The sequence below is a fragment of the Terrapene carolina genome, unplaced genomic scaffold, assembly GCF_002925995.2.
Source record: "Terrapene carolina triunguis isolate 2854851 unplaced genomic scaffold, T_m_triunguis-2.0 Scaffold68, whole genome shotgun sequence".
NCBI classification, from domain to species: Eukaryota; Metazoa; Chordata; order Testudines; family Emydidae; genus Terrapene; species Terrapene triunguis.
In genome coordinates, this window is record NW_020664419.1 from 81612532 (window position 1) to 81634001 (window position 21470).

Below are 21470 nucleotides of genomic sequence, written 5' to 3' on the forward strand. Positions count from 1 at the left end.
CTGACTGCAAAGGAAATAATATGTAGAATGATATTGTTTTCTATTCTTCTCTGGGAAAGAAAATTGTTTATCAAGGTCGTAGACTCTTTATTTCCCTGATGTTTCCATGGAAACACAAGTGAGAAGCTTGAGATTTAAATCTCTGAAAGAAGATTTAAGTACATTTACACTAGAGATACCATAGCTATATTTTAGCCTGCTAAACTCCATGTAATTTACAACTACAAGAAGTAGATCTTTCTGGACTATGATGAGCCTCTGGGAATTGTTTTGTTTTTATTGTTTTATTATGATTATCTTACTTTATCTTCAATGGCATCAGGCAGTGGTAGCTACTTATGAATATGATCTCACTAAACACAATTTTCATTAATATAAACCCTAAACATTGAGGGCTTTTTTCCCACCTATATTTATATGGAATAGCATAGATTTTAATATATTCAATAGAGATGCCATAAATGAGGATTTTATTTTTCCCTTCATGCCAATAAATGAGTTGTGAATGTTTTATTTTCCATTGTTGCATATAGTCTATTTCATTTGAGAATAATTATTTTAAACTGATTGTTTGGCAGGCTTCCTGCTTCTGCCGTACATACAAAAATGTTGCTCTTAATTTTTGCGTCCTGAGGTAGCTGCTCTTCACATTCTGTATTGGCCTGCCTTATACTTTGACACTTGACTTACCCGATTTTATGCTCCTAAAAATTTTACTTCCAATTTGTAAAGGATGCCTTTTTGCCACTAACTGCTTCTATTACTCTGTTGTTTAGCCATTGTGGCATTTTTTAGTCCTCATATATTTTTTTTAATTATTTGGGATATACATTTAATTTAAGCCTCTATTACGGTTGTCCTCAGCACCTCCCTGGTATTTTCCTCTTCTCACTGTTATCTCTCCTTCTTTCACCCCAACCCATCACCAGAGCATAGCAAGCTCCTGTTGCTCTGGAGGGAAGGGTGATGAGTCTTAGATTTGCTCTTCGCCTCTGGCCTTCTCACTCCACCATGGATCAGTGAGGATGGTGGAACCTGCCAAGCACAATTCACTGATAGCACCAAAATGAGATGCCCCTGAGCTCTCCGCTTCCTTTCTCACCCACTTTATGGGCAACTTGATATTGATCATCGGGTGACACTTGCACTAACACCCTATTGCCCCGCCCAGGAGTAACACCCTTCCCAGCGCTCTGGGCTACTGCCTCAGCCGGTGGCAAAAAACAACCAGCAGGAGTTAGCGCTGTGGGTGCAGAGCAGACCAGGCCGGCCAGGTCACACCTTGATGCAGACACTGGAGGTCAACTCCGCCTGAGGGAACAGACCCTAACAAATTCAGCGCCTGCCCCAGTGGGGCTTGACCCCCGGCGGGAGCTCCATGTAGCACCCCACACACACACTCACCCCCACACATAACCCCCTCCCACCGCACGCACACATAGTGCTTCTATATCATGATGCCAACTTTTCCCAACCTAGCGCTAAAAATTTCCCAAATCTGGTGAAAAATTCCGAGATAAAGTTTTTTACAGTGCTTCTATATCCTGGGAAATTTCCCCAAACCTGGGAATTTGTGAGTAAAATGTTTCAACTTGGGAAATTGGGAATTTTCATTCAAAACATTTTACTCACAAATTCCCAGATTTGGGGAAATTTCCCAGGATATAGCAGCACTGCGCGCGCACCCAGCTCACGCGCAGGGGACGCGACCACACTAGCTCCCAGAGCCCCTCAGGGCCCCGTCCCGCCGTCGTATTATCATCACACGCACCTCTGGAGAACCAGGAAGGAACGGCACACATGCCCCGCCCACAGCGCCCTGGGTTGCGTCCTCTGATTGGCTGGAGGCCCGCCGCGCTGGGACAACTAGTCGCACAATGCTATGCGTCCGATTGGCCTGCCTCGAGACAGACCCCCGCCCCCGTGAGACGGGATGTGACGTCATTGTAAAGCGCCGCTTTTCGGGAAACCACATGTCCCGGCGCTCCCCGCGGGGGTGTCAAAGGTGAAGCGCAAGATGGCGGCGGACGCGGAGCATGGGCCGCTGGAGGAGGCGGTGGAAGAGCCGCGGAGCTTCAAGGACCTGGTGAGACAAACGGAGAACGAGCCCCCCCCCCTTCTCCCCTGGGCCCGGCGTCTCCTGTCCGGGTCCGCCCTGTTCTGGGCCCCGCGCGGTGTCCGTCCCCCTCGTCACACGCTGGCGCGCCCGGCTCCCTGAGAGGCGCGGGGGGGGGCGGGTTAACCTGGGACTTGGGAACCTGATTCAGTTCCCGGCTCTGCTACCGGCTCCCCGCGGCGCGTCCCTCTGTCTCCATTGCCCCCCAGTGCAGCCCGGCCCTGCCTCGCCGCGCGCGGGGAGGAGGCGCACGCTGAAGACGGTGCGGGGCTCAGATACGAGGGTGGTGTCGGGGCCAAGCACCATAGCGAACGCTCCCCTGCTGCCTGCCCGGGACCTGAGGGTGATGCCACCCTGTGCCCTTCCCCGCCTGCTGAGTCTTGCTGCTTATTGCTTAATCTTTGAGAGTTTAAAGTAGACCTGGTGCCAGCACTTGCTGTGGGACCTGAACACACAGCCCTCCAGGTGTGCTGTGCTGGTACTATTTGCCTCTTTGCATCAGGGGTATCCTGGAAGGGAGTGGGAGGTATTAACTGGCAAAGTATCCAGCTTTCATTTGGGGCTTCAGTTACTCTTGATATGAGCGCTAAAGAGATGCTATATTAACATAAAATATGGTTGTTAAAGTAGATGAAGATGTCCTAGCCCCTTGCCCCCAGGTAAATTTTCTCTTTTAAAAATCACTTTATTCTGTTCTTAAATGTTTTTCTCTGCCCCATTTCTCTATGAAAAAAACCAGCCAAGTAACAGGGAAGACATGGGGAAATGCAATTGGTTGTATACCAAGTGCTGTGGAATGCATGAATTGGAAAAAAGAGATTTTTTCCCCCCTGTAATCTTAGTTATAGTGATATTAGCAGGTACTTGTAGTAATGAGGGGTAACATTTTCAGACAGATTTGACTTTGTGGTTTTTTTTTTTTTTTTAAGTTGAGGGATTTCCTTAAAAGCGATTCCCCACAGTTTGTGGGTGCAGCATTGAGTGTCCATAGGTTGACTGGATTGGAGTCTGGCTGGGAGGTACTTAACTGTGTCAGCTGCATTCGATTAGCTAGCTTGGTAGTTCTTGGCCATTTGTTGATGGTTTTCCCCTTTTTTCTTTTACTCTCAGGGAGTAACAGATGTGCTGTGTGAAACTTGTGACCAGTTGGGATGGAAGACACCAACTAAAATTCAAGTTGAGGCTATTCCTGTGGCTCTCCAAGGTGAGCAAAGTCTGCTTCTCTGTTTCTGAGAACAGGTGTGGGAAGAAGGGTGTAGACTTCATATGGGTGAATCTTGTAAGGGCCTCTGATTCTTGAGGTCATTGAAGACAATGCTACACTCTCCACAGGCGCATGAATGTTAACTCCAGTATCCTGTCCAGATTCTAATTCAGATCTGACAATCGATCTCCCTAAACCTCCCCTGCGATTTTAGAAGGATACAGTATTCCTCACTGCCTGTATAGCTGTTTAGTTTTGAAGTGCACTATAAAAATACGGCATTGCGTAAACATGCTGTTTAATGGAGCTAGATGAAAAATTCATAGCACATAATTCAACAAATTTTGTTTTTCCTTTTTGCAAAATATTAGTGTATATCATGATCTTCTCAAAACTATTTTCCAGTTAATGCCAGTAAATAAATCTTGCTCTATAGCAACTTCATTAACAGTTCGTAGTGAATATTTAAATTTCAGCTGTCTTGATTAGACACATAGACGCTAGGGATGTAAATATCCTTTAAAAAGTTAACCAGTTAAACCATTAAAATTATATCGTTTAACTGATTAACCAAGGTCCCTCCGGCTGGCCTGGCGCAGGCTGGAGGTTAACAGTTATGGTCACTTAACCTTTTACATCCCTAATAGATGCGTGGTATACTTCTGCTCTCTGCCTGAAAGAAGGTGTATCTTAGAATCAGGTTTCCAGAGTGAATAATTGCTCATTCAAAATGGCTTTCTGGGAACACCCTGTAATTGCTGATTTCAGTTACGTTTTTAGCTAACATTCCTGTCACTAAACTCATTCACTAGAATATTCAGCAAGTGAACACTATTGGGATAGGAAGACAATTCAGTAACATGTTTAAAAATGTGAGTAATTTTTCAGTGTTTGCTTTGTCCTATTACTTACTTATTGGCAGGTGCATTTGAATAAAAGCCACATAGGTATTAGTACTTCTAAAATTAGTTACACTTTAGGAACTTTCCTGGTTGAAGGCAAGGATTGGGGTTATTTTAAGATGTGCCTCAGAACAGACAGTGTCTTGGCAAAAGCAAGGTTGGTACTGCTACTGGATCTGTCTGCAGCAAGGTTCCTAAGCCCTGAAACGTGTCTAAAACTGGACCAGATTTCCTTATCAGTCATGAAGTGACAGATAATTTTTTTTGACTTATTGAATCATATGAGAGGAATGGTGTATAAAATGGCTGGATTTAGTGAAATGTAAAGTGAGGGTTTGCAACCTGAAGTTCTAAGACAAACTATATGCTGCTTGGAACCTAGTGGGAAGATGAAAGGGACTGTGGGATTCAAGTTAAGTTACATAGAAATAAAACCATGTTTAAATGCTGCAAAGATCTGTGGAGGCTCCCTGTTTTTTGGCGGGGGGGGGGGGTATTAAAATGGAGCTTTCCTATCTCCTAGAACTGGAAGGGACCTTAAAAGGTCATCAAATCCAGCCCCCTGCCTTCACTAGCAGGACCAAGTACTGATTTTGCCCCAGATCCCTAAGTGGCCCCCTCAAGGATTGAACTCACAACCCTGGGTTTAGCAGGCCAATGCTCAAACCACTGAGCTATCCCTCCCACCTGGTGTTCAGGTGCTGTGTCCTTGCACCTCTTGTTTTCTCACTCCTGTGAGTACTTGCTGGTACAGGTCTCTCAAATCTCATTATGGGGTTCTCTTTTCTTATGTTTTCTCTCCTTGTAGGCCGGGATATCATCGGGCTGGCAGAGACAGGCTCTGGAAAAACAGGGGCCTTTGCTTTGCCCATCCTGCAGACACTGCTGGAAACACCCCAACGCTTCTTTGCTCTTGTCCTCACACCAACCCGAGAGCTCGCCTTCCAGATCTCGGAGCAGTTTGAAGCTCTTGGATCCTCCATTGGTGTCCAAAGTGGTGAGTGGCCTTCTAATGGGCCTCAGAATTGTACAGTATTCGGATGTTACTGTGTGAAAATTTGAGGGAGTAGGAGAAAGCTGTTAAACTGTAAGGAAGAGAGTATGGAATATGAGGGGAGATAGAGGAATAGAGCATGGGAGTGGGATTAGGGAAAGGATCATTGGTGAGGGGGTAGTATTTATGGTGGTGGTATATCACCTTTCAATGTGAAAAAGAGCATGTAGCAGTCTGTCTTCCCTGAGGTGTACATCCAGGCAGTGGACATTTCCCAAGAGGGAAGTGGGGAAGATCACCCATAACCACATGTTAAATTGTCAGCCATAAATTTGAGTCACCACCCCCAATGAACTGAATAGGGGAGTTCACACCTATCAGGCTTTCTTTGCAGACTCCCTGCATCAGTTCCATATTCAAATCAATGTTTTAAGGTTTAGTTTGCAACCATAAGGGCTAGGAACTCTGAATGAATGCACAGATTTTGCAGCTAAACTTAGCAGCAAGGGGTGGATTTTGCAGCTAGCTTTGTGACTGTGGAAAACATAGGGCCATGACAGTAAATGAGCTGGGGACTTGAAATCTGGATTAGGATATCTGGGGGAAGACAGTTACTGGTCAGGGATGCCAAAATGAAGTTAAAGAGAATTCCTATTAAGATAAGTGGCTTTAAATTCCTATACATAAATTGTGGGTGTATTTGAGAGGGGAAAGGAATAGGTAGATTGTTAGTTATAGTGGTGGCTTGTACTGGTTCTGTTCCAGGGGGACTCACTCTGCCTCTGTTTTTTTTCTTCCCCACAGCGGTTATTGTGGGTGGAATTGACATGATGTCACAGGCTCTGACCTTAGCCAAGAAGCCACATGTTATAATTGGTAAGAAATCAGCACATAGAATGATGCTTGTAATAAGATCACAGGCCTCCTAAGGAATGCGAAATGGTGGTGTTGGTTGTCAGAAGTTCCTATATGTGTCTGGAGGGAGCAATGAGTGTAACCTCAGTGTGTTCCCCTTGGCTTTGAAGAAGGGACAGTGGATGCAATGCAAGCTCATCTCAAAATTGTCCAGCCAAGTTGCCTTGGGACTGGTCTCCCATTCTTCCCCAAGAACTCAAGCACCATGGTCTAGAGCTCTTCTCAGGATGCCTCTGATCTGGCCCACTTTTTCCCTTGGAAAGCCTGGTCTGGTTGTCTCATTTTAAGACAGCTCTGGTGCACAGGAGCTCTTCCATGCAGGGGAAATCAGTCTGCTTTGGCTTCTCACCAATCATCCTCAGTTCCCAGCACAGCTCCATACTGCTGTGACTGCCTTTACAATCTTAAGCAAAAGAAGCCAATTCTATAGCAGAGTCCCTCCCTCCTCACTTGCAGTGCCTCTTCCCTCCTTACGTGGACTGCATTCTGGGACATTTTCCCCATTACTGTCACCTTTACCTTTCTTTTTGATTGTCTGTTGGTAGCAACACCTGGCCGTCTGATTGACCATCTGGAGAACACAAAAGGTTTCAACTTGCGAGCTCTTAAGTACCTGGTTATGGATGAAGCTGACCGGATCCTCAACATGGATTTTGAGACCGAGGTGAGGCCTACAATACCCGCCGTAAAGGAAAAGTCCTATAGAATTTAACAGATGAAATCAATGCAGTCTTAAGGAAACTATTCTAAATGTCTATAAGACTTAATAGAACAGTGGTTCTCAAATGGCGGGTCAGGTCCCCAAAGTGGGTCGCCACCCCATTTTAATAGGGTTGCCAAGGCTGGCATTAGACTTGCTGGGACCTGGGGCCGAAGCCGATGCCCAAGCCCCACTGTCTGGGGCAGCAGGGCTCAGGTTACAGGCCCTCGGGCTTCAGCTTTGCCTTCCTGCCCCTCTGGGGTGGCAGGGCTTGGGCAGGCTCAGGCTTTGGTCCCCTCTCCCGGGGTTGTGTAGTAATTTTTGTTGTCAGAAGGGGGCCGCGGCGCAATGAAGTTTGAGAACCGCTGTAATAGAAAATGAAATCTTGCTATAGCTTTATTAAACTATCCCACAGAACTTAATAGTAAATTATATCTAACTTTTAACATCCCATAGAATTCTCTCTTAAATTCTACACAATGGTTTAAACACTTTAGAAATGAGCTAATCTCTGTTAAATTCTATTAGATTCTTCCCTAAATGTTTATCTTGTTGTTCCTCGTTAGGTGCACGTGCTGATGTACACACTTCTGCAGATATATTGCCTGTTGACTTTTGGAGTCCATGGTGACAGTCTAGGTGTCCCAGCCCACAATGCAGCTTTATTTTATATGGCTCTTTTAAAAGAAGAAAGTCATTTATTGCGATGACCACTCCTCCCATATCAGACAGATTAGCATATGGCCCTGTATTCATATGTTCTCTGCATTCTCTGCTTGGAACACTTACTTGAAGGGGCGCATGTCTTGACTTCTACTGTGCCTCAGTAGCAGGTTTTGCCTCCTCCTTCTTTCTTTTACAGGTGGATAAGATCCTAAAAGTGATTCCCCGAGCCAGGAAGACATTCCTCTTTTCTGCCACCATGACCAAGAAGGTGAGAGCATAACTTTTCTCAGATCAGCCTGTGTGTATTGAAATTGGGGGAAGGGGTCATGGATTATCTGATAGATGTTTCTACACCCCTTTCCTCCTCCCTAAGGCTACATCTACACTATGAGTTAGGGATGTGATTCCCCTGCTCGTGTATGTATGCTTGTGCTAGCTCTCATTGAGCTAGCACCTGTATAAGAGTGGCATAGCCGTGGAACATGGGTGGTGAAGGCATGGCTTAGCCATGCCGCGTACAAATCTGCCTGAAACTGGTGGGTACATACTTGGCACGGCCCAGCCGTGCCTCCTACCAGTGCTACCGTGGCTACACTGCCGTTCATGCTCACACAATCTTGAGAGCTAGCACCTGCACACAAGTAGGGGAATCATGCTCCTAGCTCATAGTGTAGATCTAGCCTTAGAGCTGTGTTGCTGGAGGATTAGCGTCTTGCTAATACCGACTTATTTTGATTCCTCATTCAGGTGCAAAAGCTTCAGCGTGCTGCACTGAAGGACCCTGTTAAATGTGCTGTTTCCTCCAAATATCAGACAGTTGAAAAACTGCAGCAGCATTATATTTTCATCCCCTCCAAATTCAAGGTAATGCCTCTCTTCTCTCCCCATTCTCAAAGCCATTCTTGCTCCTCCTTCATAGTTACTCTCCTGCTCTTTCCCATCTTCTCTGGCTTATGGTTGAACTTGTCCTTTGCTCTCATGTAGTCTGTACCACTGCTGTGTTTGTTGATCCTTGCAGGACAGTTACCTGGTTTATATCCTGAATGAACTGGCTGGGAACTCCTTCATGATATTCTGCAGTACCTGCAACAACACTCAAAGGACAGCTCTCCTGCTCCGCAACTTGGGTTTCACTGCCATACCCCTCCATGGACAGATGAGTCAGGTAGTAGTCTATCTCACTCTTTGCTGTGTAGGTGTATATGAGATGAGGATGTGCCACTGTGTCATGACCAGCTCCGAGAGGCAAGAGACCATAACGTGTGTAGGGCTGGCTCCCTAGAGTTTAATTTATCATTAATGCAGCCACCCAAATTTCAGTGTACCAGTATCAGTTGTTCCAAGTGAAAGCTTAATCTCCCAATCCTTCTGTATACAGAAGGATAACAATAGTTTAACAAGAATAGGATCAGTCCTTTGCTGTTTGATTTCTTAACTTTTGAGTTTTAAACTTGTTTCTTTATTTTTCTTTCTACTATCACAGAATAAGCGACTGGGATCCCTGAACAAGTTCAAGGCAAAGGCCCGTTCCATTCTGCTGGCTACAGATGTTGCAAGCAGAGGTCTGGACATCCCACATGTGGATGTGGTGATAAATTTTGATATTCCCACACATTCCAAGGTGAGATACTCATCTTGATAACCGGGGGTTCCTATCACCTGATGCTTAAGATTGATCACTGAAGCTCACTACAGAAGACTTTCTCTTCTTTCTCCTCTGCTGACTGGAGCTCTCAGCTCACTCTTCTAGATGAAGCTGTACCATTTCTTTTCTGTGATGACATTTTTACTTGGTCTTGCTTTTTGGGTATATTGGTATGTACTGCAGAGCAGGGGCGTGATAAGTAGGGATGCTTTCTCTGTGCATGGGGGGAGTGCCAGGGGGATAAATTCCAGTTTCTGTTGCATCATGCTAAAGGGAAAATATCCACTTTAATCTTGGGAAATAGTCCAATTTATAATGATTCCAGTTTCTGTATGTTGTGGACTTAAAAAAAAAAAAAAAAAAGTCAGTGGTAGGGTTTTTTTGTTGTGTTTATAATGATTTTCTTTGCAAGGGAGAAATTGATTAGACTAGAGTGCTGTGAAATTGTACAAATTTATCAAACGGAAATAGACACTTTACTAAACCCGAAGAGTTATTAAAATCTTAGGACATCTCTCTATGTAAGTCATAGTATTATCAGATGTGACTTTTCAAGTTGATGGCATTGCTTGTTAAGGCTAACTTATAGCTCAATATCTGCTGTTAGGTAAACAATATTCAGTATTCTAGAAATTAAAACAGACTGTTGTTTCCTGTAATGCTTATGGTGTACTAGACTCTGCAAACAAATAAGAGGGACGTAGTCCCTGTTTTTGAAGATCTTAAATTATGAAAAGACTACGGGTAGATTAGGAGTAAAATAAACCTATTAAGTCATCTAGTCCAGGATTTCTCAAAAGTTGACCACATCTTAATAGTTACTTGTGGACACCTCCCCTTGCAATTCACTGTCTCAGACCTCTTCCCCTCTTATTTCTTGCAATCATATAACAAGCCAATGGAAAGTGTAGAAAAGTGGCTAAAGTATTTTTATCTGCCTTACTGTGGTTTAGGAAATGAGTTAGTACCATACAACCAGCAAGTGCTCCTCAGATCAGTTAGGAGACTTCAGATCTTGCCCACTCAAGGCTGTTTCCCACTGTATGTTCTCCAGAGCTTTTGTCTAGTATTAAATGACCCTAGCAATGGAACTTCCACGTCCCGTAGACCATTCCACAATCCAACAGACTGCACCCAAAAATGTCTTGATAGTTCACCTTATTTATATAATGGTTTAATTTTGTCCTGCAGATTTTGCAGTGCAGTTGACTGTCAGAAAAGGAAAAAATGAGGAGGGGGCACTGTTCTAGGCCTATACCATAATTCAGAGATGGGTTAATGCCAGAGAACAAACTAGAAAGCTACTTTCACCATCCTCTCATTTCTCAGGGAGCTACACATGCTACTTCTTTGAGCATAAATCCTGACCATTGTTTCTCCCCTCCCTCATGGCTTCTATTTTGTCCTAGGGAAATGCATAGTCCTCCCTGCATAGCCATTTACCTGCTGCTTGTTGGGGCCTCCGTATACTTGGGCACAAAGTGCACTTCCAGGGACTGTTTTCAGTTCAGTATTTGGCGGAGCACATCCTGTTGCTGACTGAGATATTTGCTTTTAGGATTACATTCACCGTGTGGGGAGGACGGCTCGAGCTGGACGGTCTGGCAAATCCATCACCTTTGTCACTCAGTAAGTACCATCAGGGTGTGCCTGCCTCGTCCATCCTGCTTCAGAGTAGGACACACCTGTCCTCCTGCTCCATGAGTAGGGAGCATCTTTTTTGCCCTGAGAAGCAGACAGAGTTCAGCGTGGTGAGCTCTGATAGGAGCTACATACGGCTGGCTGACTCTGGGTGGAGGCTGTGGTTAAGGAAAGCCCATACAGATCAGTCTTCCCAGGAATACTTTGGTTCTCATTTTTCCAGGTATGATGTGGAACTATTCCAGCGCATTGAGCACCTCATTGGCAAGAAGCTGCCTGTATTCCCCACACAGGAGGAGGAGGTCATGATGCTAACGGAGCGTGTGGCTGAAGCCCAGAGATTTGCTCGTATGGTATGTTTCCCTTTGTCCCTTGCCTCTCTCCATTGCCCTGAATTTCTCTCTGAAGGTGGAGAGTTCTAGCAATTGCTCACCTTGTATGGGGGTGGGGGTTGTTTGTTTTTTCAGGAGTTGCGGGAGCAAGGAGAGAAAAAGAAGCGATCCCGGGATGAGGCCAATGATGACGATGACACAGAGGGAGCTACAGGTGTCAGGAACAAGGTGGCTGGTGGGAAAATGAAGAAAAGGAAAGCCCGTTAGCCAAGACTTCTGTCCCCTTTGAGTTTACATGGGCTGGGGCAGTACCTACCACACAGTATTTCCATCAAACCTGAAGCCTCCAGAACTACACTTGTAAATGGCAGGCCAGTTGGAAAGAAATTTTCCATCAAGTCTGCGTCTCCAGCACCGTCTTCAGTCATAGGGTGAACCTGCACCCTGGTAGTATGCTGGAACCTGTCCTCCTACTGAGGGTTGGTATCTGTTCTAATGCTGGGCTGTAAGAGGGAGTCGTCTCCTGCAGTTGGACTGTCCCCTGGACCTGGAAGCAACAGTCTCCTGGCAAAGCCCATTTTTATAGGGATTAAATGAGAAATGTTGGCCTATGGATACCTTTTCCCCCAATCATGCTGCAGCCTATCACTCACCATCCAAACCTCAACGAGTGCCTCTTTATAAGACAATTGGAAGGAAGAAGAAAACTGAGAAGCACCTTAAATTTTCCAGAGTATGCATATGACGCTCCAGGATGGGATTCTCGCCTTGAACAGAGACACTCCTGCTGGGGCAAAAACTCCAAATATATTTTGCTTAACCACAAATCAATTTGCTTTTCTGTGTATTCTAACTTATTGTGCCACTTCTGCTAACTTTCAAAGTGATCTGTTTTAAGGGGTTTCCCCCCCATGTAGGTCAACATCATCTCCACCCACACCCTTACTGTGAAGTCAACTCAGCATATGCTATCATCATGCTTTCTGTGACAGCTGTCTGATGTCCCAGACTTTTGCAGTGACTTCATATAGTCTACTCCCGCTGGAGGAGAAATGCCAAGAAAATAGAGAGAGGCATGGGCAGATTTATGTATATGGCTTTCTATGCTCCCACTAGTAGTCGCTGACTCCTGTAGTACCTGAGAGCCAACACTAGGGGGCAGTGTTACACAGTCAAGCAGTGAAGCCCTTTATGCTGGAGGAACAGTAATGGATTGTTAACAGATGTTCTATTTCTGGCTCTTCCTCTTTATCCCAGTAGTTCTTTCTTTGTGTATTGCTTCTGAGCGTAGTAGAATATAAGAAGCAAGAGAACCTCTTTGTAAAAAGTGGAAGAAAGAATTCAACTTCCTTTTCAATACACCAGTAGTCTGGTTCTAATTCCCACCAGTAGTAAACCAATGCTAATATGAGCTGAAAGGGTGCTCTTCAGTTACTTTCTAAAACAACATGCCACCTCCTCAGGCAACTGAATAATTCTGCTGTCTGGGTGGTTTACAAAGTGTCTGTTAGAGCTGGTCAGAAACAAGCATTTCCCTTCCCTAGAAATGCAGATATTTGGAGGAGGGGGTTCTGAATGGGAAGGAAAAACCAAAATTTTGACATTTAAAAATCCTGAAAAACTGATTCAGGGCTAGTTTGTTAATGTCAAAACATTAAATATTAAATACAATATATAAAAGTCAGGAATAGTTAAGGTAAAAGTGTTTATCAAAAGCAAGTGTTCTAACTTTCTTGTGAAAGTTCATCAAGATCAAACACATTCCTGCAAAATTTCAGTTTACAATAAATAGCATTTTCCAATAATACTTCTGACAAACTGTGGATGAGCTCTATTGCCTATAATACAAACATATGCCTAAGGTGGTGGTCATCTGATGCATAATGTTTATCATTAACCTTGACTGCCTTATCAGCTATTTATCCTGGTCATATGCAATAACAACTTACTCATACCAAATATCCAAGCAGCTTCAACTAGATGTGCACCACCAAATTCTCGAGTCCATTCCTTCCCAAAAGAGTAGAATGCTATCACTTGGTTGAAGCCTGTGTAAGGGTGACAGTTTGTAACTCATCAGTGCTAGACGCAAGAGCGTTATGTTATTGTAAAGGAGTGTTTTACTGTTCAGTGGGACTTCAAGCACTTGTTTCTGTCTCAGGAGCAGCTCACCCTACTGGACTTTGTGATCTTATGTACAAATTTACCTAAAACTATCAAGTACTCATTTAAAGACTTTCTGGTGCTCAGATTTAAAAATTTTATTAAAGTGAATGTTTAAAATTAAATATACACAAGTTAAGAGGGAAGGTACTGTACATCTGGGGTCAGGCTTGGGTTATGGGAAGTTACAGGTATTGGTTGCAAGGGTGAAGAGATACATACATATCACATAACTGGCATAGACCCAGATTGGGGTGCAAGGGTTTTTAAAGTGTCATTGGATAAGTGGGCTCGGGTACGCCACCCATGGAATGTATAAGGAGTCCAAGTCAATATCGGTGTAACGAATGAGTACGTGGGTGGGGTGCGTCCCTTGGTTCGTCAGGGAAGGAAGTGAGTTATTTCCCTGGTCGGTGGTCTCAGTTACTCAGTGTGGTATTACTACAATGATACAGTTAATCTTCACAACACCTCTGTGAGGTAGGGAAGTGCTGTTATCCCCATTGAAGCACAGATTAAGGGCTTGTCTATAGGAACAATTAGCCCGCAGGAAGCTGGATGTGATTCTACCCCCCCATCAGTCTGCTACAGTCGCTTTGTGGGTACCCTGCTGGCATGTAACAGCTCCGTACAGCGCTTTGATCTAGTAGTTCTTTTTGAGAAAGCACATTAACAAGCATCTGCAAGGTGCAAAAGAACAGTCACCCAGCTTGCTGCCATCCAGTTGTTTTTGGTGACAGACCCTGAGTGGTGATTTGCACCAAGTTTCATAGGAATTGTGTGGTGGAACAGGGAAAACAACCCATGCTAGTACTCTAACCACTACGTGCTCCTTCCCTTTTAAAAGCTTTAAATAAACCAGTGGTTCTCAACCCATGGGCCGCATGTGGCCTAGTTAGCATACAGCTGTGTGCTAAAAAACACTTCAAAATTTGCTGCTCCGGCCTGGCAGGGCCAACTGGGGGGAAACAGTGGCAGGTAGCCCTGCTGGAGCGCTCCTGCCAGCAGTGGGTCTGTGAGTGCTGCAGGGGCCAGGGTGTGGGAGAGTGGGTCTGTGGGGAGGTCTGTGGGGGGGCTCTGGGCATTGGGGGGGTATGGGGTGCTGGTCAGCATAGGTGAGGGAACTATGGGAGTGGGGGGTGCTGGTGCACCCCCGGGTTTTATGTGGGTCTCTGCTCCTGGCCCTGCACCAGGGTCCTTGGTGCCCAGCAGGGCTCAGGTCTTGTGCCCAGTGTAATGGGGCTCTGCTCCTGGCCCTGCTCTATGGATGGGTCTCTGGGCATGGGGGTTGTAGCGGGGGGGCACTGTGGTTCTCAACCTGTGGCCCATGTAACACATTGCTACACAATGATAAATAGGTTGAGAACCACTGCTTTAAGCTTTATTTCTCCCTAAGCCCTACACAGTTAAACTAATGGTAACAGACCCTGGCTTTACAGATGGAGAGAGAGAGTTAAAAAAAAAAAAAGAAGCTTTTTAAAAGCTACCCTATACCTGCTGTGTAAAGTGGTTTTTGGGCTCATTAGTGAGCTGCCGAGCTAGTAGCTTTATCACTCATGACTAACATAGTCAGCTCTGCCAAACTCGTGCTGATTAGCATGTTTGTTGCATAATCCTCTTATTGTCCGTTCTAAATATTAGTTGGCATGTGGTATGAGAAGGCAATGAGAGTCTTTGTCTCTTCTGGCCATTAACAATAGTACTGCCTCTGCCCTGGCAAAAATGTTGTTTTCATGGTTCTGTATTCCCAGGAGGTGAGACATTCCCAGTGCTCCATTCCTTCTGCCAGTTCCTTACAGAAATGTTTAAAATACTGCTTCCCGCCGTTGGAGATTACAGACTAGTCACAGGGGCTGGGGCAAAAGAAGAGTAGTGGTGGTGGGCAAGAGTTATATGACCCTGAATCCACTGTTTTCCTGACTGAAATTGTCCTTAAAATCTACACTGATCTCTAACACAACTGCCTGTAGGATCCAATAGCAGCTCACAGGCACAAACGCTGTGAGAGCATCTGAGTCCCCCAGCACTACTAAGTGATGCCCCCCGTCCCACCCACTCTGAGCAGCATGTAGCTTTCCAGTGAGTAAGGGGAGTAAAACAAAATAAAGAGAAAGGCGGGAATGAAAAAGGAGAGGAAACGGTAGGAACTTGGCATGTGTAGGGTGATTGGTGGGGAGGGAGAGCGTGTTTATCCACCAATGAGTAAGGGAGCTTTGAACAAAAAGACTGGGAATTGCTGTCCTAAGGTTCCACACCTATAAAAGTGAGAGTTCCACCTTGTCTTAGGTCAGGGGTTCTCAAACTGGGGGTCGGGACCCCTCAGAGGGTTGCGAGGTTATTACATGGGGGGGTCACGAGCTGTCAGCCTCCACTCCAAATCCCGCTTTCCCTCCAGCATTTATAATGGTGTTAAATATATTAAAAGGTGTTTTTAATGTATAAGGGGGGTCGCACTCAGAGGCTTGCTGTGTAAAAGGGGTCACCAGTATAAAAGTCTGAGAACCCCTGGCTTAGGATCTCAAGCTAAGCAGGGTTGGCCCTGCTGGTCAGTATGTGACGGTATGTCTATACAGCAATTAAGCACCCATGACGGGCGCATGTGAGCTGACTCAGGCTCATGGGAATCGGGCTGCAGGTCTGTAAAATTGCAGTGTAGATGTTGGGGCATGGGCTGGAGCCCAGGCTATGGGATCCTCTCTCCTCACAGGGTCTCAAAGCCCAGGCTACAGCCCTAGCCCGAACGTCGACGTCACAATTTTACAGCTCCGGAGCCTGATCCCTGAGTCACCTGACACAGGCCAGCTGGGGTGTTTAATTGCTGTGTAGATATACCCTCAAAGGCCTCCAAGGAAAATCCATGTATAGCTGAGAGTGGTGGTGGTGACTCAGTGCATGGCAAGCTTTTGTCTGAGTCAGTACTGAACAAGCATTGCAGTATGATTTAAGGGGTACTATGCTGTTGGAGTAGGGAGCTACCTTTTGATGAAACTTAAACCACAACTCAAGGAGCACCGTGGGGTAAAAGGCGAGCCAGAACACAAGCCTCTTCCTTCTAGTGGACATTGGCTCTTGTTCCACAGCAGAGGATTGTGATTGTCAGATTCTGTCTTGCATGGGCACTAGGGATCCAAGATCCTCTGTTTCCTAGAAACTTAATTATAGGGAGAATGTGAGAGGAGGAACGCTCAAATTTCAAAGAAAGCGAAACCACTCCTTGTGAAGGAATATAGGGCATTCCTCATAAGAAGGGAGTGGTCCTGAGAGGAGAGGTATTGACGTCCTCCCCTGGGCTGGAATGACAAGAGCTATAAAATTCCTAGCACTAGAAAACCAGAGTGCTTTCCCCACCCACATTCCTGCCTGTGCCTCACCTACTCAAGCGATGTGTGTTAATTTCAGCTAAAAATATCACAACACGTTTGAATACCGGGAAAGAGTTTCTTGGTATGATTGTGCCAAGAGCGGGTGCTTTCGTAACCGAAACAAGAGGGAGGGGGGAAGTGTAGGGTCCTAATACTCATTCTGTCCAGGAGGGTAGAGTGCTAATCTCACCTGCTATTAGCAACACCTGTATCTGATTTCAGAGTTGCAGGTATCTGACTTCACAGGATATGAGCAGGAGACACCTTTCTGTGGGGAGGGTAGCTTACGTCAGCCTAACTATGGAAGTGTCAACACTTAAATTTCACTCTCACCCATGGGCAGCTAGTATAATAGGCCTCGGGAGGTTCGGCCTCCGGCGCAGCTGCCAGACCCCCGGTTGCAGGGTTTGGCGGCAAAGTTTTTGCTTTTATTATGCCCCATGCAGATTCCAGGACGTCTGAGGAGGCACATACTGCCTTGGCAGCTGCCCCAGAACCTGCATGGGGCATATCAAAAGTGTCTTCTACAGACGCTTTTCCCCTGGGTGGTGGGCGGGTTGGGTCTAGGGAGGGGAGGCACAGCGCAGCTTTGGCCAGCCCAGCCAGGGCTCCTCCAGGCTTGTGGGGAGGCTAGGGGCTTCGGCCTGTCTGGCTGGGGCTCCTCTGCTCAGGGGAGGGCTCAGGGGCTCCTCTAACCCAAGAGTGGGGACGCTCTGGGCTGCAGCTGGCCCGGGACTCCTCTGGGCAAGGGAGGGGTTTGTGGCTCTGGCCACAAGGCGGGGGAGGCGCGGGGGTCTCGGGGCTCTGGCTGTGGGGATGGTGTGCGCGGAAGGGGCGGAGCTGGGGGCTAGCCTCCCCAGAGGGGGGCTCCACCCGCTGCCCATGCTCCCACCGATGTCACTGCACTGCTACGCCAACTTAACTCCACCTCCACTAGCGGCGTAGAGTCAAAGTCGATGTCATTAGGTTGATGCAGTGTCAGTGTAGATACTGCGTTGCTTATGTCGACTGTTGTTGGCTTTCAGGAGGCTCACACTGACAGGACAATCAATACAAGCGCTCCTGGTGAGGACGTGCACCATTGATACAAGGAGCAAAGTGTAGACACACACAAGCAATGTAATTACTGCGGCAGCTCTATGGTGATGTAAATTAGGTTGACTTAATTTTGTAGTGTAGATGTGGCCTCAGTCCTTGGCAGAGATTGCTAATAAGGCGGTCATGAAGTACTAAATTTGAGACAGCATTAGACTCCAGCAACTTATTTCAGTTAGGTTGTAAATTGTTCAATGTGATCCTTGATCTCATTCCCTCCAAGCTTGGTCTACAGTAGCCTGAAATTGGTGGCATTCAGGGTTAAAATTCAGATGAGGAATATGGCTTGAGGCATTGTAGGGCACTGGGATGTATTTGACAATGGGTGTATTGTTGAAAGGGGTTGGGGGCTGAAGATGATGAGGAAATGAATTGTACTGGTTTGTAATTTAAAGTGATGACAGGCTGCCCAGAGCCCTTTTTATGTATAATTTGAAATACATTTCCCTTTGGGGGGTCTCTATACCTGTTACTGGCTGGGAGTCCTTGTCTTAAAAAGTAAAGGGAGCCTTTCTTTTCAACACCCTGCTGTTAATGGAGGGAGGCAACCTAAAAAGATTAGACCAAGGAGCGGAGTTGTCTCCTTTTGCTAGAGTCTAGGATCAACTGACCAGAGGGGTTGGAACTTGAGCTGCCTCGGCCATATCCCTGGACTATATAGGGTGAACCTGTGACCCATCACAGAAACAGGGTATGCAGTGCTGTGAAACAGGTACCCCCTTCATAACCAATGACCTAAATAATTTAGGAGCTAAACCTGGCAATTTTCTACCAGCACCACTAGCGGGTGGTGTACAGTGAGCATTTGGAAGAGGCCCAACTCTGGAGGGAGCTCCCAGAATAACAAATGATTTGGAGTCTGGAGGGACTAATTTATGAAGTGAGACTGAAATAACTAAACAGCCATAGTTTAGCCAAATATCTATATCGTATTGTAACTGCTTACAAGTATTTTGAAGGGTGTACGCACCAAGGAAGGAATGGGTATCGGTCAAGGTTTGAGCTCGGTGACTTGCACAACAGAAACAAGTATGTGCAAATATTTGTTTCAAGAAAATTTTTGGCTTTTCTGTAGCTGTACTTTGATTACTTTCTGCAAACATTTGAGTGAGTGACTAATTCTTGAAAACATTGTGCAGAGCAAAAATCTCATGCGTGCACACATAAACCTGGCACCAAATTCCATACAAAACCACAAGTGTGTGTTTGGCCATTTTGAAATCAGACTTTCCCTCGTGTTGAAAAACTTGTTAGCAGCAGAAATTACCACCAGGTGAGTTTAGGTGGCTAGCCACACTCCAAGAGTAGCAAATAATTTAAGACTGATTGTTTGCAAGCAACCCATAGGCTGAATCATGTCCCTAGAATGGGTTTGCATGTGCATGGAGTGAGGGGGAAAGGCAATGTATTTTTGTGCTCTCTACATAAAAGTGAAACATAGGGTTTAAATAAGTAGTACAGCAAAGCCTACTAGAAGTCCTTTTCCAAGCAGACTCCCTCCCTTCCTTCCACCACTTCCCTTCACCTCTTACATTGGACATTGTTTTGGGGGCACAACTATCCCATACACGCCCTCCTTTTCTCCCCCTCCCAAAAATCCTTCAGTAGGTTTTCTCCCACAACTCCTTTCAGGCAGTGTAAGTAGTGATGGCTGGGTTTACCTTGTTCTTTTGTGGGGTGTGGAGAGGGGTCTCCACTTCGACCTTGTCCAGAGAACCTAGCATTCTAGAAGGGCTTTAAATTGGGTAACTAATAAGATTCAGTTAGGAGCTTGGCTCTGACCAGAGGAAGTGAGCTCCCTCCCACACATCAGGCTTTGAGCCTTCCTTCCCTGGGGCAATGGAAGAATAATGCACAGGAGGAACCTGGGCTACTTAGCAAGCCTTTAAGAAAGCAATTGGAGGAATGTTATGTTACACCAGAGAAGAACGATCATTGGGGTGTCCCAATCAATGGTATAGACAGACATTGCATGAGGACTGTGGATCATAGAAGATTTACTGTTGTTACTGTATATAGTTCAGTTTCACAAAAGGAACTATAACCATTTAGTTGCAATAGGCTATTGCTCAGACTCTTTCCTGCATAGATATTTTCCTTCTATAATATGTGCACGTAATGTTTACTTCTATTGTTCATAAATCTTTTTATAGAGTCCGCAGATTTAAACGTTGGCAATGGTACCAACCCTGTTTTTTACTCTGTAACTTTGTCATATGAATGACAGGGAGTCAATAACAGTAGGATTGCACGTACACTGATCTGCCCTCACTAACACTACTGTATTAATATAACATGAGAGGAAGCAGGGAGGTAACTAATCTACCCAAGTAAGAGAACATAAAAGCTGCTGTACTGGTTGAGAGCAATGGTCCATCTAGCCCAGTATCCTGTCTCTGACAGTAGCCAGTACCATAGCTTCACGGAGAGTGTACAGAACAGGACAGTTTTGAAGTGGTCATCCCCTGTCTTCTGGCAGTCAGAGGTTCAGAGTTGTCCTGAGCATGGGATTGCATCCCTGACCAGCATGGCTAATTCTCTATGAATTTATCCATTTCTTTTTTTAACCCAATTATACTTCTGGCCATCAAAACATCCCATGGCAATGAGTCCCACATGTTAACTGTGCATTGTGTGAAAAAATATTTCCTCTTGTTTGTATTAAACCTGATGTCTATCAATTTCATTGTGTGACCCCTGGTTTTTGTATTGTGGAAAAGGGTACATAACAATTCTCTATTCATGTATGCAGTGGTGTTGTAGCCATGTTGGTCCCAGTATAAAGACAAGATGAGTGAAGCAGTATCTTTTATTGGACCAGCATCTGTTGCTGGGGCCTGGTCTACACTACATGGTTAGGTTGATGCAAGCAACTTATGTCATCACTTACATTTGCATAATGTAAGTGCCCCACTACGCTGACTTAATAACACCACCTCCCCAAGCAGCATAGAGTCAGGGTCGATGTAATCAGGTCAAAGCAGTTTCAGTGTAAACACTGAGTTACTTGTCTCGACTGTTATTGGCCTCCAGGAGCTGTCCCACAATGCCCTACACTGACCACTGTTGTCACCATTGTGAACCCCGCTGCCCCGGGGTCAGATAAACAAGAAGGTGCCCCTGCCCATTCCCCTTTAATTCCCTATGAATTTTTGAAATTCCTTTTCCTGGTTGCCCATCTTGGCGAGCACATCTAGCAACTCTTCATTGTTGAGTGTAACTGCCAAGGTGACTATGCAGGCTACACACTCCAGACATGCTTCTGCCTGGAGTACACAGCAGGTGTTGGATCTCCTGGGCTTGTGAGGAGAAGAGGCTGCACAGACACAGCTCTGATCCAGCTGTAGAAATGTGGACATCTACAAGCAGATTTCTCAGGAGATACAGGAGAAGGGCTACAAGAGGAACCAGCAGCTGTGTCACATGAAAGCCAATGAGCTGCAGCAAGCATAACAGAAGGCCAGGGAGGCCAACAATAGATCTGGTGCAGAGCCACAGTCCTGCCACTTGTACAAAGAGCTGTGTGCCATCCTCGGTGGAGACCAAACCACCACCCACAAGAGCACCGTGGATACTTCCAAGGACCAGGGCTGTCCCTAGGCATTCACAGAATACGCAGCTGCCTAGGGCACCATGACATTTGGGGCACCAAATTAATAACACCACCATGACATTTGGGGCACCAAAGTGCCCCAAATGTCATGATGCCCTAGGCAGCTGTGTGCTGCATACACG

The 21470-nt window shown here is 45.7% G+C and overlaps 1 protein-coding gene across 1 annotated transcript; it reads left to right on the forward strand.

Moving 5' to 3' along the window:
- The first annotated feature begins 2011 nt into the window (after positions 1–2011).
- On the forward strand, positions 2012–13381 carry DDX47 (DEAD-box helicase 47). The gene is made up of 12 exons (XM_024193881.1): positions 2012–2086; positions 3227–3320; positions 5031–5219; positions 6021–6092; positions 6677–6795; positions 7694–7765; positions 8245–8361; positions 8516–8662; positions 8981–9118; positions 10701–10771; positions 11007–11136; positions 11251–13381. The coding sequence occupies exons 1-12, from the start codon at positions 2018–2020 to the stop codon at positions 11380–11382; spliced, it is 1350 nt and encodes a 449-aa protein (XP_024049649.1). The 5' UTR covers positions 2012–2017; the 3' UTR covers positions 11383–13381.
- The last annotated feature ends 8089 nt before the right edge of the window (positions 13382–21470 follow it).